At 46.0% G+C, this 19,897-nt stretch overlaps 1 protein-coding gene across 1 annotated transcript in view; it reads right to left on the bottom strand.

Annotated features, from left to right (window-relative positions):
* Nucleotides 1-11,307, bottom strand: part of WDR48 (WD repeat domain 48) — a 35,559-nt gene extending 24,252 nt beyond the window's left edge. Inside the window, exons 1-5 of the mRNA XM_014609070.3 lie at nt 11,211-11,307; nt 2,126-2,266; nt 1,154-1,232; nt 772-854; nt 505-634 (exon numbers count right to left, since the gene is read on the bottom strand). Of these exons, the coding sequence (XP_014464556.1) occupies nt 505-634; nt 772-854; nt 1,154-1,232; nt 2,126-2,266; nt 11,211-11,258 (481 nt within the window). The 5' untranslated portion in view covers nt 11,259-11,307. The remainder of the gene's footprint in view (nt 1-504; nt 635-771; nt 855-1,153; nt 1,233-2,125; nt 2,267-11,210) is intronic.
* Between the last annotated feature and the right edge of the window lie 8,590 nt (nt 11,308-19,897).

Below are 19,897 nucleotides of genomic sequence, written 5' to 3'. Positions count from 1 at the left end.
GGCAATACTACAGACCTCACTCAAGTCCACTGTTACCTGGCACCCTCTCCCAACTTTGATATCTATATCTGTCCACTAGCTTTAGTTCTTCTAACAAATACATACCTGCTTTGAAGCCGAACTGTATTTTTGTGGCTTCAGTGTAAAACTCACAAGACAGGAACTACAGTATACAGAAAATTCACTAATATTTTAAGGGGAAAAGATGTTAGTTGAGGAGCCAACACCTTTTGCAGTTAAAGCTCTAGCAAGTCTAGATGAAACAGACTCATTACACTGAAGGTGATAACGTTCAAAGAGATTTGCCCTCCTTTCTAGATTCCACAATTATTAGTTGATATTGTCAGCTATTATACACTTCAATGGAGACCAAGGAATACTTTTAGTAATGACAATTACTTGTGTATTTTTATTTATATGCAAAAACTGGCATCTGCTATCCTAAAATGACCTAACTGAAATGTTAATTGATGCATTGCATTTTAATATTTTCTATGTACCTACTTGTGACAGTGTTGTTTGAGGCAGTCAGTGCTGTTAGAGTATTTACGTCCCAGAGAAATATTTGTCTGTCCAGCCCGGCAGATGCTACCAGTTCTTTATCTTTTGCATATGCTAAGGCTTTCACATAATCCTACAACAAAACGGGCACAGCAACATGACAAGGAACAGGCAAACACCGTTAGTATGAAGTCCGCATCTTAATGTTTAAACAATTGCTTTTAGAATAACAATGATCATTTATACTAATCATAATTAATGTTTTTTTACCTTGTGTGTCCTAAGTGTTGACATACAAAATCCCTTGTGTGCATTCCACACTTTAACAGTAGTATCAGAAGATGCAGATATCACTACAGAAAAAGAACAAAGAAATGAATAATTATTACAGAAAATGTGAAGTTAATATTCTTTGTTTCTGTTAAAGATGAGGGTAAATACAACTTTTTTAAATGTCCATTAAAAATCCGTTGCAACTTTGGAAACATAAGCAAATAATACAGAGACTTTTAAAAACAGAATTAGAAAACAAGGAAAATGGTATTCAAGCTGCAGCAATTAAAGCGAGAGTTACATCAGACACACTATTTCTGAATGCCACATTTTTCCATTTCATACATTTAAATATGGTACCAAGTAAAAAACTACTTACATGTTTTACCATTGCAACAGAGTACAATATCGTTTACCCAATCTGTGTGATGTTCCATAGATGCTATATAAGGATCTTGCTGAAATTAAAAAATAAATTTGTATGAGGTCCCTTCAATATTTGAAAAGACTAACTCAGTTCTTGGATCCATTTGTGACACTCCTACTTCTGTATGATCACTAGTTACTTCACATAGTCCTACTGAAGTCAAAACTATACATATGCAACTATCAAGCAATGTGGGAAAGGAGTCACAATCTGGCCTTTAAGAGAACACCTAAAAAATGTAAAACACTTATGTGGAATAGAAGCTACATTAGACTTGGTCTCAAACCTACTAACACCAGCTTATAGTATTTGTTTTTGCAGGCATAAGACACAGGCATAAAGCACCAATTAACCAAACGCAGTGTTCCCAAACAAAGGATTCTGCAATCTATAATCTAGTAAGGTCTGAGCTTGGAAGATAAGACCCAAAAAAGGACAAATAACAGTCAAGTAAAATACCACCACCTGCCTTGGGAAAAAAAAAAAAAAGAGAAAAACCATAAGGAAATGAACAGGAAAAGAGAGAAGTGGATGATAGTATATTTACAATGTAAAAAAAGTGTAATAAGTCAGGCTTAACAGTGGTAAACCATTAAATACGTTCCAGATGCTCCAAGAAGTAAATTAATAACAAACCAATTGCTGATACAATCTGTGAGCCATTCAAACCCACAGTATTTGTTATCCACTCTTTCTGTCCTTTCAAGTTTGACTATAAATTCTTACAAGTACAGACCATGACTTGCCTGCAAAGAGCCATGCACATTTTGTTACAGCATAAATATTAAGGTCAGCTACAAACCCTTAGCAAGGTAACCAAGATTCACTACTTCAATCACAGATGCCAGAGCTGGTTATGAGTGTGTTAATGTAAAAACTTCTTTATTAAGAAAAGAAAGAAAGAGGAATATTCTCCTGACTTACCTTGTGCTGATTGACGCTCCATATCCTTATAATAGAGTCTCGGCCTGCTGTGAAGAGTCTGTTTAATGCTGGATCAAGCTGGAGTGCATTCACCCCATTTCGATTGTACTTCTCCACCTCATCTCTAATCACATAGGAGACCTGAAATATATTTATACAAATCTGATTATAGTATTAAGATTTTTGGTCTTCACAAAAAAAAAAAAAAGCAGCTTTGGGAACTATTTCATTTTTCAATTTTCTACTTAAAAGGTCTCAAAGATCTTTACAAGCATTAAAGAATTTAGTCTCAACTCCCCTGCCATTGCAACAAGCCTCATTCCCAACTTACAGGAAGAATAACTGAGGTCTACAGAGGATAAGAGATTTGCACATCATCACAAATGATTATCGAAGACCTCAGAACAAAACCAAAAGAAAGGTCCAGTGACTACAGAACTTGCCCAGGCCACGGGAGACCTGGAGTTAATTCCATATTGTCGCTAATAAACTGGGTGACCCTGTGCTATTCATTTAGGTTAAGTGACTCAGTTCTCCTGTTTCCCAAGAATAGAGGTATGCGCATTAAAAACTGTGAAGCCCTCAGGTGATGGAGATCATAATTACTCAGGCCATAAGTAGTTTGAATTCATATCTCCTTATTAGTACTTTGTTTCAACCGGGATATCATTTGAAAACTATTGTTTTTTGGAAAAAAAATTATACCTGCTAGTGCTACAAGGAAATCATAAAAATCACTACGCCTAGAAAACTAGAGAAAGGTATTTTTTCCATGACCAATAAACAAAGTGGTCTTGAACCACAGATCAGAAAAAATGTTCATTCCCTGTATTGCAATGGCTTCAAGACACCATCTATCCTGATGACAGGTTCAGTGTATAAAGCTGCATATCTAGTAAAGATAATTAGTGCCAAATTCTTAAGTGGGAGAATCCTGGGTGAAACAAGGGAAAGTGAGGAGGATCTTAACTAGAGTCTCTTTCCCCTCCTCCCAGCAGTAAAGGCGAGGTACTGTTTGTAAGGAAAACCTCACATCCTGACCCCTAGTACAAAAACACTGCCATTGCTCTACAGGACAGGATTAGAGCATGAATACTCAGAACCGCTCGTCCCTTGTTCTCCTCAACAACAACCATGCTTCTCTACCGCTTTCCTAAATCTCTTCCTTACACTTTCTACTTGCCCTAAACACTTCAAAACCCTCTCCTGCCCACCCAATACTCATGTTTACCAGCTGCCCTCTCCTTCTCAGTTTCCACTCTTTGCACCCTTTTGCTCAATACATGCCAGTTCTCCCTCCCAAGCAACCCATTCCCATTAACAGCAGCCTCTTTCCTATGGCTATCCAGGTCCCCGTATCTATGCTGCTTGCCACAGTCCTTCTCATCCTCCTGAGACCTGGGCCCATCTTCTTACCCACATTTTCCACTGTCCTGCCATGTCCTGTTACTGTCGAAGTGATATAGCCATGCCAGTCCAGAAAATATGCAAGAAGCAAGGATTTTTTCTTCAATTATCTTTTACCAGATCAACTGCATGGTTGAAAGGACTTAGACAAGCTTTCAGACACCATAGTACCCTTCCGTAAGTCTTAGCAGTAATGAGGAGAAAAACCCTGTCTATCCCAACCAAGTAGTTGGTCCAATAAATAGATAATGGCCCACAAAAATCCTTACTTAGTCATCTGACATTTATAACTATCTAATATATTCTATTAGCCATCTAATATATCGTTATAGTTTTTTCTCTTGTGACTCAAGTCAGCATATTAAAGCGTGAGATGATGGGTACTGCAAATTGAGATGCAAAGTATATTGTTTGGGGGCAAGAGAGAGAGGAAAGTATGAGATGTTTCTATCAATATAGAAAACTATTATAATAGACAGGAGCTGTAACATTAAAAAAAATTGTATTTAGGTACAATTATTTCTGTAGTATAGATGAACGCTGTGCTACTGCTCAGCAATGCTTGATCAATGTCTCTGCATTGTTAGGACCTGCGCCAAACTGGATGAGCAAAAGAACGTGCTACAAAAATAAAACTTAAATCTGCCATAACATTACAAAGCACTAACAAGCAAAACATGGTTTTTAAAATATTCTGATTCAGCCAAAGAAAACATGCAACCTTTCTTAAAAACTAGGGCAAGCATAATTCACACAGCTAGTTACAAGGTACCAGGCACTGCTAGATCAAACCAGATGAGAACAATCACTGGGGAGAAAGTCTCTTCGTGTGGCATACTGCCATAGCGAAGATCAGCAGAGATGCACAAGCTGCAGCTCCCTGGATAAGTGAGAAAGAGCTGCTGGCAGGATGTTTTTTTGTGATGTGTCCTTCATTTCCAAGCTTGCTACATCTCGCTGTATGGCTCAGCCAGTGCTCAGATTTGTTAGTCTTTCAAGTCCACTGCAAATCTGACATTTTCTGCCATGTCTTCCCTAAAGCTGTGAAAGAGGGCAGAGCCAATATAGAGATGTTTCTAAGCAGTCTTTTGCTTATCGTAATATTCTGATTTTTAACTTTAGGACAGGTACCAAAAAACCCCAGAGGGTCAATAATTGTAGTTTAAAAATTAAAATGAGTAAATAAATGACCTCTCTCCATAGAAAGATTTAAAATTTTGGGTGGGAAAAAAAGAAAATTGGTTGTTTTTAAATAGAACTGATACTAAAATCGGCACTTGACCGATTTAGACTAGACATAGGGAAAAGCTTCTTCACAGTCTGAGTGTCCACCATTAATGGGGGGTCTGGAAAAGACTCCCTGTCATTGCTGGTGCAAGCACCTACTCTGGACTCATTCAAAATGGTGTTTGGATGCTTATCTTGTGAGGGTCATTTGACCCCAGCAAACTTCCTGCCTACAGCAGGGGGGGCAAGACTCAATCCTGTGAGGTCCGTTCCAGCCCCTAATGTCTATGAATTTTGTGAGTCAAGTACAGAAGGGTACATATTTCTGTATGTTTTCCATTCGGGCCCACATAACAGATGCCAAACTACTTTCCAGTATAACAGATAAAGCAATTGCTGTCCATTAAGCTAATTTTCAGCTGGTCCAATTGGGAGCAAAAACTCCCATAAAAGTAGGCATTGCTATTGCCAGTAAAGTTTATCCAGTTTCTGTTTGAAAAAAAGATATACCAGCAAGCAAACGTTTATGATGTCAATGTAAGCCTTTTGCCAGCTCAATATACTATTTAAGTGTAAACTCACGGGGGGTGGGGAGCGGAGGGGAAGAGGAGTCAGAGGAGGAAACAACAAAAACACTAGGCACTTACTTGGAATATACACTGATCCACATTTAATGCAAGAAGCACTTATTAAGTACACAGCACTAACAGTTTTGGAGCTGCTAGTGCCACAGCACATTGTTAGTGCTGTGGAGGTAATAAACATAGTAACAACACCATTAATGCTGTATTAGCAGCCTCAGAATCGATGAGAGCCCCTCATTTTCAAGGCTTCTAATGAAAACCCTTTGACAGCTGCTTCTCCTTTATTGCTTCTCATACAATTTGTGAAATACAACTGATTACAAAGTAGACGGTTACAATTAGGATGCTGTTAGCCAGAGCACAATTAAGTTACAAATTAGACAGCCAGGCTAAAACATGCTATGCACTAAAGCAGTTTATGCACTTAAATAGTGATTATCTGCATAAGGGCTATTACAATGTAAGCAACAGGCACCAAATTGAGACTGGCATTGTGTTATGCAATTAAGTTAATTATGCACTTATTTGATATATAACCTTAGTGGAGCAGGCTGCATACAAATGTTAGTATAATACCCTTCCCAACACCACTATAATTGCAATGGAGACCTGGCCTTGACAGTAATATGCACATGTGGATTTAGTTTAACACCACAGAAGCCTAGGGGAGTATTATTCCCGTTTCACAGAAAAGAACATGTGTGAAGAGGAAAATGATTTGCTTGGGGTAAAAAACAAAACAACAACAACAAAAACCCCAAAACCAAAACAACAACAACAAAACTATAGTAGATCTTGGGAAAAGAATCCAGATCCTCTAGTCACTAGTTCAGCACTTCACTACAAGATGATCTTTTCACCTAACAAAGGGGAAATTAGAAAAGGAATTCTGTGGCACCAAATACATTTAAGAAATAAAGAATATACATCTAAAGAGTAAAATTAAGGTTTAAAACAATAATTGGTTGCAATTTCATTTTTTTTTAAAGAGAAAAGGCAAAATACTCATCAGCACCTTGTCAGAAATGAGTTACTTGTGACCATCACCAACAAGTAGTTCTACTACTGTTGCCAAGATCAAGAGAGATTACAAATTTCATGCTCCTGCAATATTAGAGCATAGGATTTCAAGCAGTTATTTCCGTCTCGCAGATGAGATCTGTACAGTGTTTATAATTATGAAGCATACTGAATACATTTTCACTTAAAATAGGTTATGACAGTTTCCTATCAGAACCACGTCTCGGCCACGCCCCTTTCTGCAGCCAACCCGCGCCATTGTGGGTGCTGGGAGCTCTGTCCCTTGGCTCCTCGGGGCAGCAGCAGGGCGGCTCTGGGCTGTGGGAGTGTAGCTGTGTCTACATCAGGACAGGGGCAGACATGGCTGTTGGGGTAAATCTGGTATCTTTGATGAGGCCATAGGAAACTGATAGGAAGAGAAAGTTATGTTCCCAGATATAAGTGAATGCTTAATATTTTTCCCTTCTGACTTCTTGTACTACATAATTATCTTTCGTAAAAAGCCATAGTTGAGAGAGGGGAGGAAGGGAAGAAGCAACAAAGAAGATAAAGAAAATGTCTGTGTGTTGGATAAGTTTACTTGAGATACTTCAAGTGAACACCATTTCTATTACTAAGAAAACTAGGTAAGCCAGGGGCTTGCAAATTGCATGAACTAATTCTTAATGGACAAAGTATGTCACAAATATCTCTCTTCTTATTCCCAACTATGGACTCTACATACAGATTGAGACTTAATAACTTTCCCGTGATAAGCATGAAAACTACTTATACAGAAAGTATTTAACATGTTGTTTTTAGCTTCTTGTTATGCAAAGACCAATGCCAAGATCCTGTAAATGATAAGTAGGTGCTTCATAAACCATAATAGTGGAAACATCAAATCAAGGACTAATATAGACATAAAGCTGTGCTGAAGATCTTGCTCGAGAAACGTAACGCCAAAAGATAGATTCATAGATGTTAGGGTCGGAAGGGACCTCAATAGATCATCGAGTCCGACCCCCTGCATAAGCAGGAAAGAGTGCTGGGTCTAGATGACCCCAGCTAGATACTCATCTAACCTCCTCTTGAAGACCCCCAGGGCAGGGGAGAGCACCACCTCCTTTGGGAGCCCGTTCCAGACCTTGGCCACTCGAACTGTGAAGAAGTTCTTCCTAATGTCCAACCTAAATCTGCTCTCTGCTAGCTTGTGGCCATTATTCCTTGTAACCCCTGGGGGTGCCTTGGTGAATAAATACTCACCAATTCCCTTCTGTGCCCCCGTGATGAACTTATAGGCAGCCACAAGGTCGCCTCTCAACCTTCTCTTGCGGAGGCTGAAAAGATCCAGTTTCTCTAGTCTCTCCTCGTAGGGCTTGGTCTGCAGGCCCTTGACCATACGAGTTGCCCTTCTCTGGACCCTCTCCAGGTTATCCGCATCCTTCTTGAAGTGTGGCGCCCAGAATTGCATGCAGTACTCCAACTGCGGTCTGACCAGCGCCCGATAGAGGGGAAGTATCACCTCCTTGGACCTATTCGTCACACATATGCTGATGCACGATAAAGTGCCATTGGCTTTTCTGATGGCTTCGTCACACTGCCAACTCACGTTCATCTTGGAGTCCACTAGGACTCCAAGATCCCTTTCCACTTCTGTGCCACCCAGCAGGTCATTCCCTAGGCTGTAGGTGTGCTGGACATTTTTCCTCCCTAGGTGCAGCACTTTGCATTTCTCCTTGTTGAACTGCATCCTGTTGTTTTCTGCCCACTTGTCCAACCTGTCCAGGTCTGCCTGCAGCCGTTCCCTGCCCTCCGGCGTGTCCACTTCTCCCCATAGCTTTGTGTCATCTGCAAACTTGGACAGAGTACATTTCACTCCCTCGTCCAAGTCGCTGATGAAGACATTAAAGAGAATCGGTCCAAGGACCGAGCCCTGCGGGACCCCACTGCCCACACCCTTCCAGGTCGAGACCGACCCATCCACCACGACTCTTCGGGTGCGACCCTCTAGCCAATTCGCCACCCACCGGACTGTGTAGTCATCCACATCACAGCCTCTTAACTTGTTCACCAGTATGGGGTGGGATACTGTATCAAAGGCCTTCCTGAAGTCTAAGTATACAACATCCACCCCTCCTCCTGTGTCCAGGCGTTTTGTAACCTGGTCATAGAAAGAGACTAGGTTGGTCAGGCACGATCTGCCCGCCACAAACCCATGCTGGTTTCCCCTCAGCATAATTTGCCCTGCCGGGCTCTCACAAATGTGAACCTTGATAATTTTTTCAAAGACTTTACCAAGGATGGAGGTGAGACTGACCGGCCTATAGTTGCTCAGGTCCTCCTTCCTCCCCTTTTTGAAAATGGGGACCACGTTAGCCCTTTTCCAGTCTTCTGGGACTTGGCCTGTGCGCCACGAGCGTTCGAATATTCCCGCCAGTGGCTCTGCAATGACGTCGGCCAGTGCCTTCAGCACCCTCGGATGGAGCCCATCCGGGCCTGCAGACTTAAAGGCATCCAGTTCTTCCAAGTGACTCTGCACCATCTCAGGGTCTACGCATGGAAGTCTGGTGCCTTGCTGCTGCCTCTCTACAACCCCAGTGAGAGACTTGTCGTGCCCCTCGCTTAGGAACACTGAGGCAAAGAACTCGTTGAGGAGTTCAGCCTTGTCCCCCCTATCTGTCACCAATTGTTTCCACCCATTTAGCAGGGGTCCTATTCCTCCCTGGGCCTTCCTTTTACTCCCAATATATCTAAAAAACAATTTCTTGTTGTCCTTTACTCGGTTTGCCATCCTCAGCTCCATGGTAGCTTTGGCCCGCCTAACTGCCTCCCTACAAGCACGAGCAGAGGAGGTATATTCATCTTTAGTGATCCCACCCTGTTTCCACTTTTTATGTGCTCCCCTTTTGGCCCTTAGGCTGCCCTGGATTTCTCTGGTCAGCCAGGGAAGCCTCCTGGCCCCTTTCCCTCTTTTGCCTCGCTCGGGGATCGTCTTGCTTTGTGCCCGAAGGATCGTTTCCTTTAGGCACAGCCACCCTTCTTGGGCTCCCATCCCATCAAAACTCCTACTCTGCAGTGCTTCCTTGACTAATCGCCTGAGTGCATTGAGATCAGCTTTGCTAAAGTCTAGCACTTTCACCCTACTAGTTACCTTACCCACTCTTATGTTGAATTCTATTATAAGGTGATCACTGTCTCCCAAATGGCTACCGATCTGGAGGTCCCCGATCATGTCATCTTCCGTTGCCAATACCAGATCCAGTATGGCATTCCCCCTAGTGGGACCATGCACCTCCTGTGTCAGGTGGAGGTCCTGTACACAGGTTAGAAACCTGCGTGAGCAATGGGACCTTGCTGTCTGCGTCTCCCAGCAGATGTCCGGGTAGTTTAGGTCCCCCATGACTACCGCCTCTTTAGCTTTTATGGTCTCCGAGAGTTGCCTCAGGAGCCCCGCATCTCTTTCTTCCCCTTGATGTGGGGGTCTGTGGCAGACCCCTACCACCAAATCCCTTTCTCCTTGCCCCCCATGTAGCCTAACCCACAATCCTTCTACTTCCTCAACCTCGGTTTCTGTCTTGATGAGGGTTGATGTATATTGCTCACTGACATAAAGTGCAACCCCCCCCCCCCCTTTCTTCCCCGACCTGTCCTTTCTATACAATCTATAGCCCTCAATATGTACCGCCCAGTTGTGGGATGAATCCCACCAGGTCTCTGTTAGCCCCACCAAGTCATAGGTGCAACCCCCCCCCTTTCTTCATCAGAATCTACTTGCTGGATGTCACATGAAATGTTTTATGAGAACAGCAAGCCAGAAGCAAACAGAAATAATTTAACACAAACTGCAGGGTCAAAAGACACAAAGGGAGAGGACAAAAGAGTGGTTTGTATGAAATCTCTGCTAAGGAGGGTGCATGAGAAACAAGCCCATAAGTAAAAGCATCTTAAAACTGAGGAAGTGAAGGGGTGGGGGCGGAAATCAATGTAGGAGATAATGGAAATCATTAAAAAAAAATAACACATGCAGGTTTCCCTCGCTTTATGCTGTACACGCGTTCCTGGAAAACAGCGCACAGCCTGAATTGACACAACGGGAACCCACATTACAACGCAACAACTAGGGATATGATCCAAGACCTCGACTGCGCTGACCCCGCAGACCCACTCCTACCACTTCCGCAAGACAATTTGGGTACTCGCCAACAGCAAAAAAACCACGCGCACAAGCATGGGGGTGGCGCGTGGTACCATAACAGAGACGGCAACCATAGAAACACGTGCTGCAGACAACGAGCGAGGAGCACCGATCCGATCCGATCTGATCCGCACGGGAGACTGTGTTTCGGTGCGGGTCACTCCTGCCACACGAAGCAGCGCACTGCAGGCTTCCCCGCACCGATCGTGTAACAGCTGATTGACCTCGCGTAGGGCAAAGGTTCGGTATAAAAATGGGTCCTTGCCCAGGAGCGAATCCGCGTGGACAAAACCCACGCAAGACTTCGAGTCCAGTGCGACAAGGCTGCACGAGCATCCTAAGGGGAAGGACGCTGCCACCCCAGGACTTTCCGATGCCCGGTGAGAGACGGTCGCTGTGTCTGCCCCCCCCTCCCGCCACAGACACACGCGCACAGCACGGCCTGTGCAACCGAGCAGGCTTCACGCCGTTATCGCCCCGGCGGCCACGAGCCGCAGGCAGCCGTTGGCACAGGCGGGGCGGGGCCCCGGGCACGTGCGGGGTGGGGCCCACGGCGGCGGTTGGTGACGGTTGGGGGAAGCGCTCTCCCCCTCCTCCCCCCCAACAGCTCGGAGCCCCCCGCCCGGCCTGGCCCCGCCCCGCCGGCCCCCGCCGGCCCCCGCCGCCTCACCTGCACTTTCCGCCGACCCGCCGTGTTCTGTCGGTGATGCGCCGCCATCTTGCATGTTGACACTCTGAGGTCATTTCCGAGCAGGGCCCGGAAGTTCCGCCCCCCCTCCTTCCGCCACCCGCCGCCGTTCGCGGTTGCTAGGGGAGCGGTGCGGAAGGGGCGGGGCCGCGGTTCTTTCCCGCGCGCGCCGTGGAGGGTTTGGGCTACTCGCTTTTCCGCAGGCAACTCGCGCTATTGTGGGTGTTGGGAGCTCCGTCCCTTGGCTCCTCGGGGCAGCAGTGGGGCGGCTCTGGGCTGCGGGGGTGTAGCTGTGTCCCCGTCAGGACAGGAGCAGACGTGGCTCTTGGCATAAATCCGGTGTCTTTGATGAGGCCGACTCCCATAGTTGGACAAATTCTTCTTAGCAAGCTTTCGGGCCCCCGTGCCTTTTTGTGCTCGTGCCCGAAAGCTTGCTCTCAAGAACTTTTTCTCCAGCTGTTGGAGTCGGTCTAATCGCAGATATCGGATTTACCCCCAGGACCGCGTCGGCTGAGGTGATGGGTGAATTTGGGGGCTCTGCTCCCCCCCCTCCCCCCGCCAGTGCTGTGCAGAGGGGGCGGGGGTGAGGGTGCCAGGATACCGGGGGCGCCCGCCTGGCGGGTCGGGGTGCTGGTGTGACAGAAGGTGTAAGCGGGCTCCTTCTTCCCGCTTCTTTTTTTAGAGCTCACCTTGATGCAATTGCAAGCAATGATTGAGACGGGTTTCGGGTTAGACTTCTATCAAAGCTGTACACTAAGACAAATGCAATATAATACTCCAAATCGGGCACCTTGGCCTAAATAAAAAGATTTTAGACTGGGATTATGGGGCAAAACCTGCTTCAGGTCAAAACAAATGTCTGCCTCTGGGGGACTCCCGGCTGGGAGCTGCCTGACCCAAAACAGATTTTGCCCTATAATGCCAGCCTCATCTTTTTATTGTTATTATTATTCGGGGCAATGTACTTGATAGGCGATATTATATTACACTTGGATTTGTCAATGTTTGTTGTTGATGGAATTGTAGCTCGTTAGCAGATCTAATTCATTGCTCACAACCTTTAATTGGGTAAAGATTCATTTTGAAAATGGAACCAGGCATCGAGACCTGGGCATTAGCAGCCTGTTTCAGCCTCGTGTCACCCCAGCCGCGGCTCGGCCTCCCGGCGCCCTGACCAGCAAGGGGTGTTACACTGGTTGTTAATGGAGGGTGAGAGGAGTTTATTTGACTAGTGAGACCGTTCCAGTCACAACTCAAATGCTTTATTGGACTATGTACTAGCAAAGACTTGCACTGTATCAATAAAGACAATGTTTGTGTAGCCTTGAATTCAGGGAAGAACCTGGCCCGCTGGCCAGGCTTTTCTGTTCCCCTGGGGACTTCAGTTGGTTCACTGAGCTTTGGAGAAGTCTGAAGTTTTTTTTAGCTTATGCCAATGTTTACAATTGGCTGGGTTTCATATTCCAATAAATGGTCTCTGACCGGTTTTATTTTAATTTCCTTGTTTCATTGAAGTTGTTAGAATGGACGGAACTAGATCTCCTGTCAGCACAGAAAGGCTTGGGAAAGTAAAGAGGGAGGGCTTCGTGTTTCCTTTTCCTGTTACTGTACTTCTTTGCTCTAATTTATGGTCTTCTCTAGCAAGGCTGCTTTGTTTCTACAGATAATCTACGGAAAAAAAAAACATCTATTATAGCAAAAAAACATTGAATACATGTGGTCACACACTCCTAATGTTTTAAGATAAAGCCATAATATAGTGCATTGTTTCATTAAGGTTTGGTAGCACATGCCATCAGCGTGTCTGGCTAAGCTAGTTGTTGCATCCACAGCGATTCACACTGCAGTCACTCAGGCATGAGCTTCTGCTGCTTAGCCAGTGCAGCTCGCACTGCTCCGCAGGCCAAGTGTAGGCATATAGGGCGTCTTTACACATGCTCCAGGGTAGATGGTGTGGTGCTTTACTGAGAACTGCTTTACATAAAGCATCTCTAGCATTACATGTATTCAGTGTCCCAGTCTTCAAAATGGTGGTGGAAGCGCTTTAACTAAAGCCCGTTCGATCAGCTTTAGTTCAAGTGCCTCTGCCACCATTTTTAAGTGTGGGGACGCTGAATACACGTGGAGTGGAGGCTGCTAGAGCGTGCTGGTTGGAAAAGCAAAGTCCCTGAATTCTCCCGTGACCTCGAGTCGGCATTGCCGGTGCCACAGCCCAGGCCCCACTGTGGTGCCCTGAGACTTTCTGGGGCAAGAGAGAACAGCAAATTGTGATGGCCCCATGCCTTTTTTTGAGGACCATTACACAATGCCATTCTGGTTTGATCCCTGGGAAATTCAGCAAACCGTTATAGCCCATCCCCTCACTTTATATCTCAGTTTCTTCAGCTCTAAACTGGGAATAATACCTGCCTCCCTGAGTAGCACAGAGCAAGGACACTTCTGTTTTGAAACGTGACTCCAGTGATTTCAGACTACATGCACTTGTCTCTGTGGTTTCATATAAAAAGCTTTGTGTTTTCTATTTTCTCGTCTCCCCGGGCATCTACGCATGAGCACGGGGGCTGCTCCAACGCGCTGGATGTCCGCTGTGTCAGAGCAGACTCGATTCATTGAGTCTGTTGGAGTGTGACAATTGCTGTGCCTCTCGTGTATCATGCTTAAAAATGATGGTGGAGGTGCTTGAATGAGCTTCAGTTCAAGTGCCCCCGCTGCCATGTTGATAGAGTAGACGCGGCAGCGCTTTGAGATGCTCTGATCAAAGCACCGCCACCCCCATCCCCAGAGCACGTGTAAAAGTGCCCCGGATTCAGCCAGCGCTTCCAGGCAAGAAGGCCTCCAGTGCCTCTTCATGCACCAGCCATGTAGCAGCGGTTTTGCAGGAAATAAATGGGTCCTCTGTCATCTCTGTGAAACTCCCTTGTCTTGCATGCCGATTCGGGCCTAACGGACTGGAATTTGGGAAACAAGCCTCTGGATGTGCCGAGATACGATATCATCCACGGCTGAGTCGTGCCTAGCTGTATCGCCTATTCACTCCCATTTACTCGTAATGGCAGTAAAGAGTGATTCTTGTCACGGGCCCACGGGAGAAACACTCGAGAGGAAGCTCTGGCTCGGCAGAATGTTCTGGAGGCAAGTGGGGGGAAGGGTGGAATGTTCTGGAAGAAGGCGGGGGAGGGGTGGAATGTTCTGGAAGAAGGCGGGGGAGGGGTGGAATGTTCTGGTGGTGGGGGGAGGGGTGGAATGTTCTGGAAGAAGGCAGGGGAGGGGTGGAAAGTTCTGGAGGTGGGGGGAAGGGGGGAATGTTCTGGATGCAGGCGGGGAGGGGGAGGGGTGGAGTGTTCTGGAGGCAGGCAGGGGGAGGGGTGGAGGCAGTGACAGTTGGGGTCCCTGTGAGGAGACGGCAGGTGCAGGTCCCTCGTGGAGGGAGCTGGTCAGTGTGACAGAGGGGAGGGACCCAGGGAGATTTCCGCAGGCATTGTTGGGAGGACTGGACGGTAGGCAGACGGTACGGCGTGGGTTTGTGTCAGTGTTGTTTCACTGTACCCTTGGCAAAGCATTTGATCACTTTTTTTTTTTTTTTTCCAATTACCGTTGTTCTTCCTGGTCACAAGCCCTTTTGTGTTTTCCAGGAAAGTGCCTAGTGTTTTTGTTTTTTCTTCCCCGGCCTTCCCGCACCGTGAGTTTGCCCACAAGTGGACTGTACCAAGCCAGCAAAGCCTTACATTGGCGTAAACGTTTGCTTGCTGGGGTATGTTTGTTCACATGGGGAAACTGGATAAAGCGGGGCAGCGTGCATGGGGCAGCGTGCATCGCTCAGAAGTGGCGCTCCCACCGCCGGCCAGGCTCGGAGCAGCACAGGATCGCCACTGCTGCAGACCCGGGGGAGGCCCCCAGCTAAGGTAAGGCTGCCAGGGTCAGCACAGTGCTGGCCCAGCCTCCCCTACCCCATGTGGGGTAACATGCCACACACTGTGGGGACAATTAGCTGCAGCACAAGTTGTCCTGTTCTGTGTCACAGTTCTGAACATATAGGGAACAGATGCCATGGCTGAGAAATGGTCATTTTACAGTCATTTTTCTGAATAAAACTGTACATGCACGCACGCACGCACATGCACCCCCCCCCCCAGCAATTTGAAAACAGGAAGGGTTTGAATGATTAAAGGGCATATGTAATGACATGAAATGTCAGCAAGAGGATTTCTGTGGATTCTCCTTCTTACCTTGTGTTTCTTCCGTCTGTCCCTTTTGTTTCCTTTGCTCATACTTTGACTTATCCTTTGGGGCTCACATCTGATTTGCGCTGTCAACTATGTTTGCAGAGCTCTAAAATAACGTTGCATGGTTCCTTCCTCTATTAGAAGGCAGGGTATTTTCACCATATAGACTAACCAAAGTAGGGATACGGACAGAGCACAAGCTTTTGTGATCTGAAGCTCAATTCATCAGAGATTATATGAAAGGATGTGCAGAAAGCCACGTTTAAGGAGAGGGAAAATGAGAATACAAAAGACAAGGGAGGGGGGAGAGAGAGAGAGAAGTGGGGAGGGGGACAGTGCTGGGAGAGACAAGCAAACAACCAGTAAACCCATAGGAACACAGGAGTCACCAAAGCTAACCCAGGCAGTGGGATATATCTACTTTGGTTAGTTTATAAGGCGCACATCTACCTCACCTTCTACCTGACTTCAGACACACAGCTAATTATGTTTTTCCGTCCTGTGTATCGGGTCATCCTGGCAGTTCCTTCCATCCGTCTGTCTTCTGCAGCATTGACCATCCTGTTGGAACATGAACATGTTGGAATATGATGTATACACATTTGTGAGGTGCCAAACTTTTTTTTTAATTCCTTCCATAAATCTGAACATTAAGGAAGTTGTTTGCTGCTTTTAGCCATGTTTGGGCACTGCAAAAACCCAGATGTGTACAGAAGGCTTCGAATGTGTCGACTCCGTGTTATATTTCGTAGACTTTGGTTGTCCCAGGTTGCATGGCCTGCCAGGTCTTCTGAACAATTGAATAAAAGATGCAGGTGACTGTAGGGTTCTGATGCTGGTGGGTTCTGCAGCAATATCTCTGCTTGCTGAGGGTCTCTTGCCAAAGGTATATGGGAAGAGACCCTCAGCTAGCAGAGATATTACTGCAGAACCCACCAGCATCAGTGCAAAGGTATATGGCAAGAGTGTACAGAAGTATCCAGGAGGGAGAGGAGGGGGAACAGGGCAGGGGAGAACCCTGTTTAAGGTATCTTGTAGACACATAGATTAGAACTCCGCTTGGAATAAAAAAGCTTTTAAGAGACCTGGCAAATCTTTGCAGCCCCTACTTGCTGCACTGATATCTCTAAGGCCTCCAGTGTGAGCCCAAGAATGCAAATGAGATATAAGCCCAGCTTGCACCTACTTCGAGTGTGCCCAAACCCATAAATTAAACAGCATACACAGCTGAGGAGCAGTCCTGAGCATGGAGTCCATAAATACAGATCACTCTTGGTTCTAGCATTCCTGGTTATGCCACGGTTTTATTGTTAATGGAGCATCACGATTCTTAAAGAGCAGGCTTCCCTGACCTGATCTCACCCCAGCTTCTTCCAGAAATTTGAAACTTCAGCTACTTTACAATGTTTTTTGTTAGCAGTTAGAAGCATATCTTAAGAGCTAAGGTTGTTGAGAAGAGAATTCAAAAGCTATGTCATTTTGTTTAATGTATTTGATATTGTGCAGGCATAATTTAAGGTAGTTTTTATTAGAATTCAATTTTCTATTGGCTTCACATTAAGACTATCTAGCTACCAAAGAGTCATAGATGCTTTCACAAGTGCAATATGTTGCTTTATCAGAACCTAAAGTGAGGAAGAATGGAGCACAATGGAGTCCTCTACTTAGGCAAGTACTGACCAAATTGGCTCTTTACATTTCAGCATGCATTAGTCCATTAAAAAGTTGGAGATTTCTTTTTGTAACTTAGTGGTTTCCCTGTATACTTATAAATCATTTCCTGTTATTGTGTCTTTTAAAACACATTGAAATGTTTATGTGACTATAATTCCTTTTGTGGTATCTTCTGATAAAATGAAATAACCCTTTATGTTATAGTAGGTTTGATGTTTTTATAGCTGTGATGCTCCAGGATGCAAAGTTTTTTTGTGATATCCTTTATTGGACCAACTCCCAATAGTTGGGAGGACAGTGTAGTTCAACAAGTTTTCAGGCATCAGGTGTCCTACCTCAGGTCCTGATGCCCGAAAACTTGTCTAGCAGCTCTCCCAACTATACAGCTGGTCCAATAACAAATATCATAAAAAGCCTTGCCTTTTAACATAATCCTTTATAATTCCTAATCACCAACAGATTGTTTTAATTAACAAACCAAACTCTAGGGTGTGCCCCAGCACAACTGAACCAATTTGTCAGCAAAAACAGATATCACTGTTGTCTCATGGGGTCGAACCCCTGTGGCTCCCAGGACTTTCGGGACCTGATTCTGTGGGATGATGATTCTGAGTGTCTGGCCCTCGCCCAAGATTCAGAAGCTTAAAAGCATATCTTGGAATCCCTTGCTGGGGATTCCTGGGACTCACATGCAGAGCCATCCCTATGGGTGTGTAGGGCCCGGGGCTTATCAGCCTGTGTGGGGCCTGGGGTGGGGGGAGGCCAGAGCCGGTAGGGCTCGGCAGTACCGATGCGTGGCAGCCATGGCAGGGCCTGTACAGGACTGTCCATGGGGCCTCCCAAAGCATGGGACCAGGGCGGTCACCCCAGTTCACACCCCCTAGGGACAGCCCTGCTTGCATTTCATTTTGTCGCATTTGAACCTGGAGTGCACTTGCAGGTCTCACCTGAACCTGAAGCCAGCAGTGCGAAATGGATGCCCCAGGAATGCTTCTGCAAGTGGATTCCTAGGATGTACATCAACAAGTATGGAGGAGGCAACTCTTAAAGGGGTTCCCTGATCTGTTGTTGCTGACCACACCCTATAGTGCAATACATGTGCCCTAGGAATCCCCAGCGTGTGCAGGATTGGGGCGGAGAAGGCCTGCTTGCAGAGGAGTTCCTGAGGCGCACAGGATCAGGTTCCTGAAGCTGTAGAAATTCCTGCCTGGGGCTGCTGAGGAGCGCAGGCAGCTCCAGGCTCCTTGTGCTCTCCTGCCATAAAGCAAACAAACATCTGCAAAAAATCTGTTGTCATGGACAGTTATGGTATGATTAGAAGCATGGACATCTGTTTGTTTGGGTTTTGTACTGCCATAAAACTTTTAAGGTACTACAAAGGTGACATCTGTTTCCAGCCATACAGTCTTGGAGGGCATATTCTTGTAAATTGATTTATTTACATTGAATTTAAACTCTGGAAGATGTTTGTTATTTCTTGATTTTGTAGTATGGAGCACTGTCTTTAATATCCACAGGCGAGAGAGGCGGTGGTCATGGGAGATCTAAACTACCCAGATATCTGCTGGGAGGAGCAAACAGCCAAAACAAGCTGCTCATGGAGGTTCTTACACTGCCTGCAGGACCTCCACCTAACCCAGGTGGTGTCTAGTCCCACCAGGGGTAGAGCCTTGCTTGACCTGGTCTTAGCAACAGGGGATAATCTCGTGGTGAACATGCGAGTTCATGGTAGCCTGGGAGCTAGTGACCATCACTTGGTCGAGTTCACTATCCAGCGAAGGGTGAGTAAAGTAGTTAGTGGGACTAAGGTGTTGGACTTCAGAAGGGCCAATTTTAGCAAGCTTAGAAGGCTAGTTAGTGAGGGGATGCAACTCAAGAACATAGAGCGTATGGGGGTCCAAGAGGGTTGGAGGTACCTCAAGGGAGTGATCCTTGGGGCTCAAAAGGAGTCTATCCCATCACGTAGGAAGAGAGGTAAGGGGGCAAAAAAGCCCACTTGGCTGAACAGGGAACTCCAGGAGAGTCTGGGGGCAAAGAAAGAGTTGTATAGACAATGGAAGCAGGGAGCAGCCACCAAGGAGGAATATATCTCCCTGGCGTGCTATTGCAGGGAATCAGTTAGACAGGCCAAGGCGGGGCTTGAGCTCAGGCTGGCTTCAACAATCAAGGACAATAAAAAGTCCTTCTTCAGGTATATAGCGGGCAAAAGGAAAGCTCAGAGCAACACAGGGCCCCTGCAGAACAAATCAGGACAGTTGGTGGTTGACGTGGGGAAAAAAGCAGAGCTCTTCAATGAGTTCTTTGCTTCAGTATTTCTATGTACTGACCAAGCCAATTTCCCCACCTCGATCATTGATGGATGTCCACATGGCACCAGTCTGCCTACGGTTAGTTCTGAAATAGTTAAGGAGCTCCTGGAGGAACTGGATGGGTACAAGTCAGCAGGCCCGGATGACCTCCATCCACGGCTGCTGAAAGAATTGGCCAGTGTCATAGCTGAGCCACTGGCACGGCTGTTTGAGCACTCATGGTGCTCCTGCCAGGTCCCTGAGGACTGGAGAAGGGCCAATGTGGTGCCCATTTTCAAGAAAGGGAGAAGGGATGAGCTGGGTAACTTTAGACCAGTCAGTCTTACCTCTATTCCTGGGAAAATGCTAGAGAAAATAATCAAAGAACACATTTGTGCAGGCCCAGCAGGGGAAACGATGCTGAGGGGAAACCAGCATGGGTTTGTCACAGGTAGATCCTGCCTGACAAACCTTGTAGCCTTCT

Source organism: Alligator mississippiensis, chromosome 5 (assembly GCF_030867095.1).
Source record: "Alligator mississippiensis isolate rAllMis1 chromosome 5, rAllMis1, whole genome shotgun sequence".
NCBI classification, from domain to species: Eukaryota; Metazoa; Chordata; order Crocodylia; family Alligatoridae; genus Alligator; species Alligator mississippiensis.
This window is presented reverse-complemented; position numbering and strand designations above follow the sequence as displayed.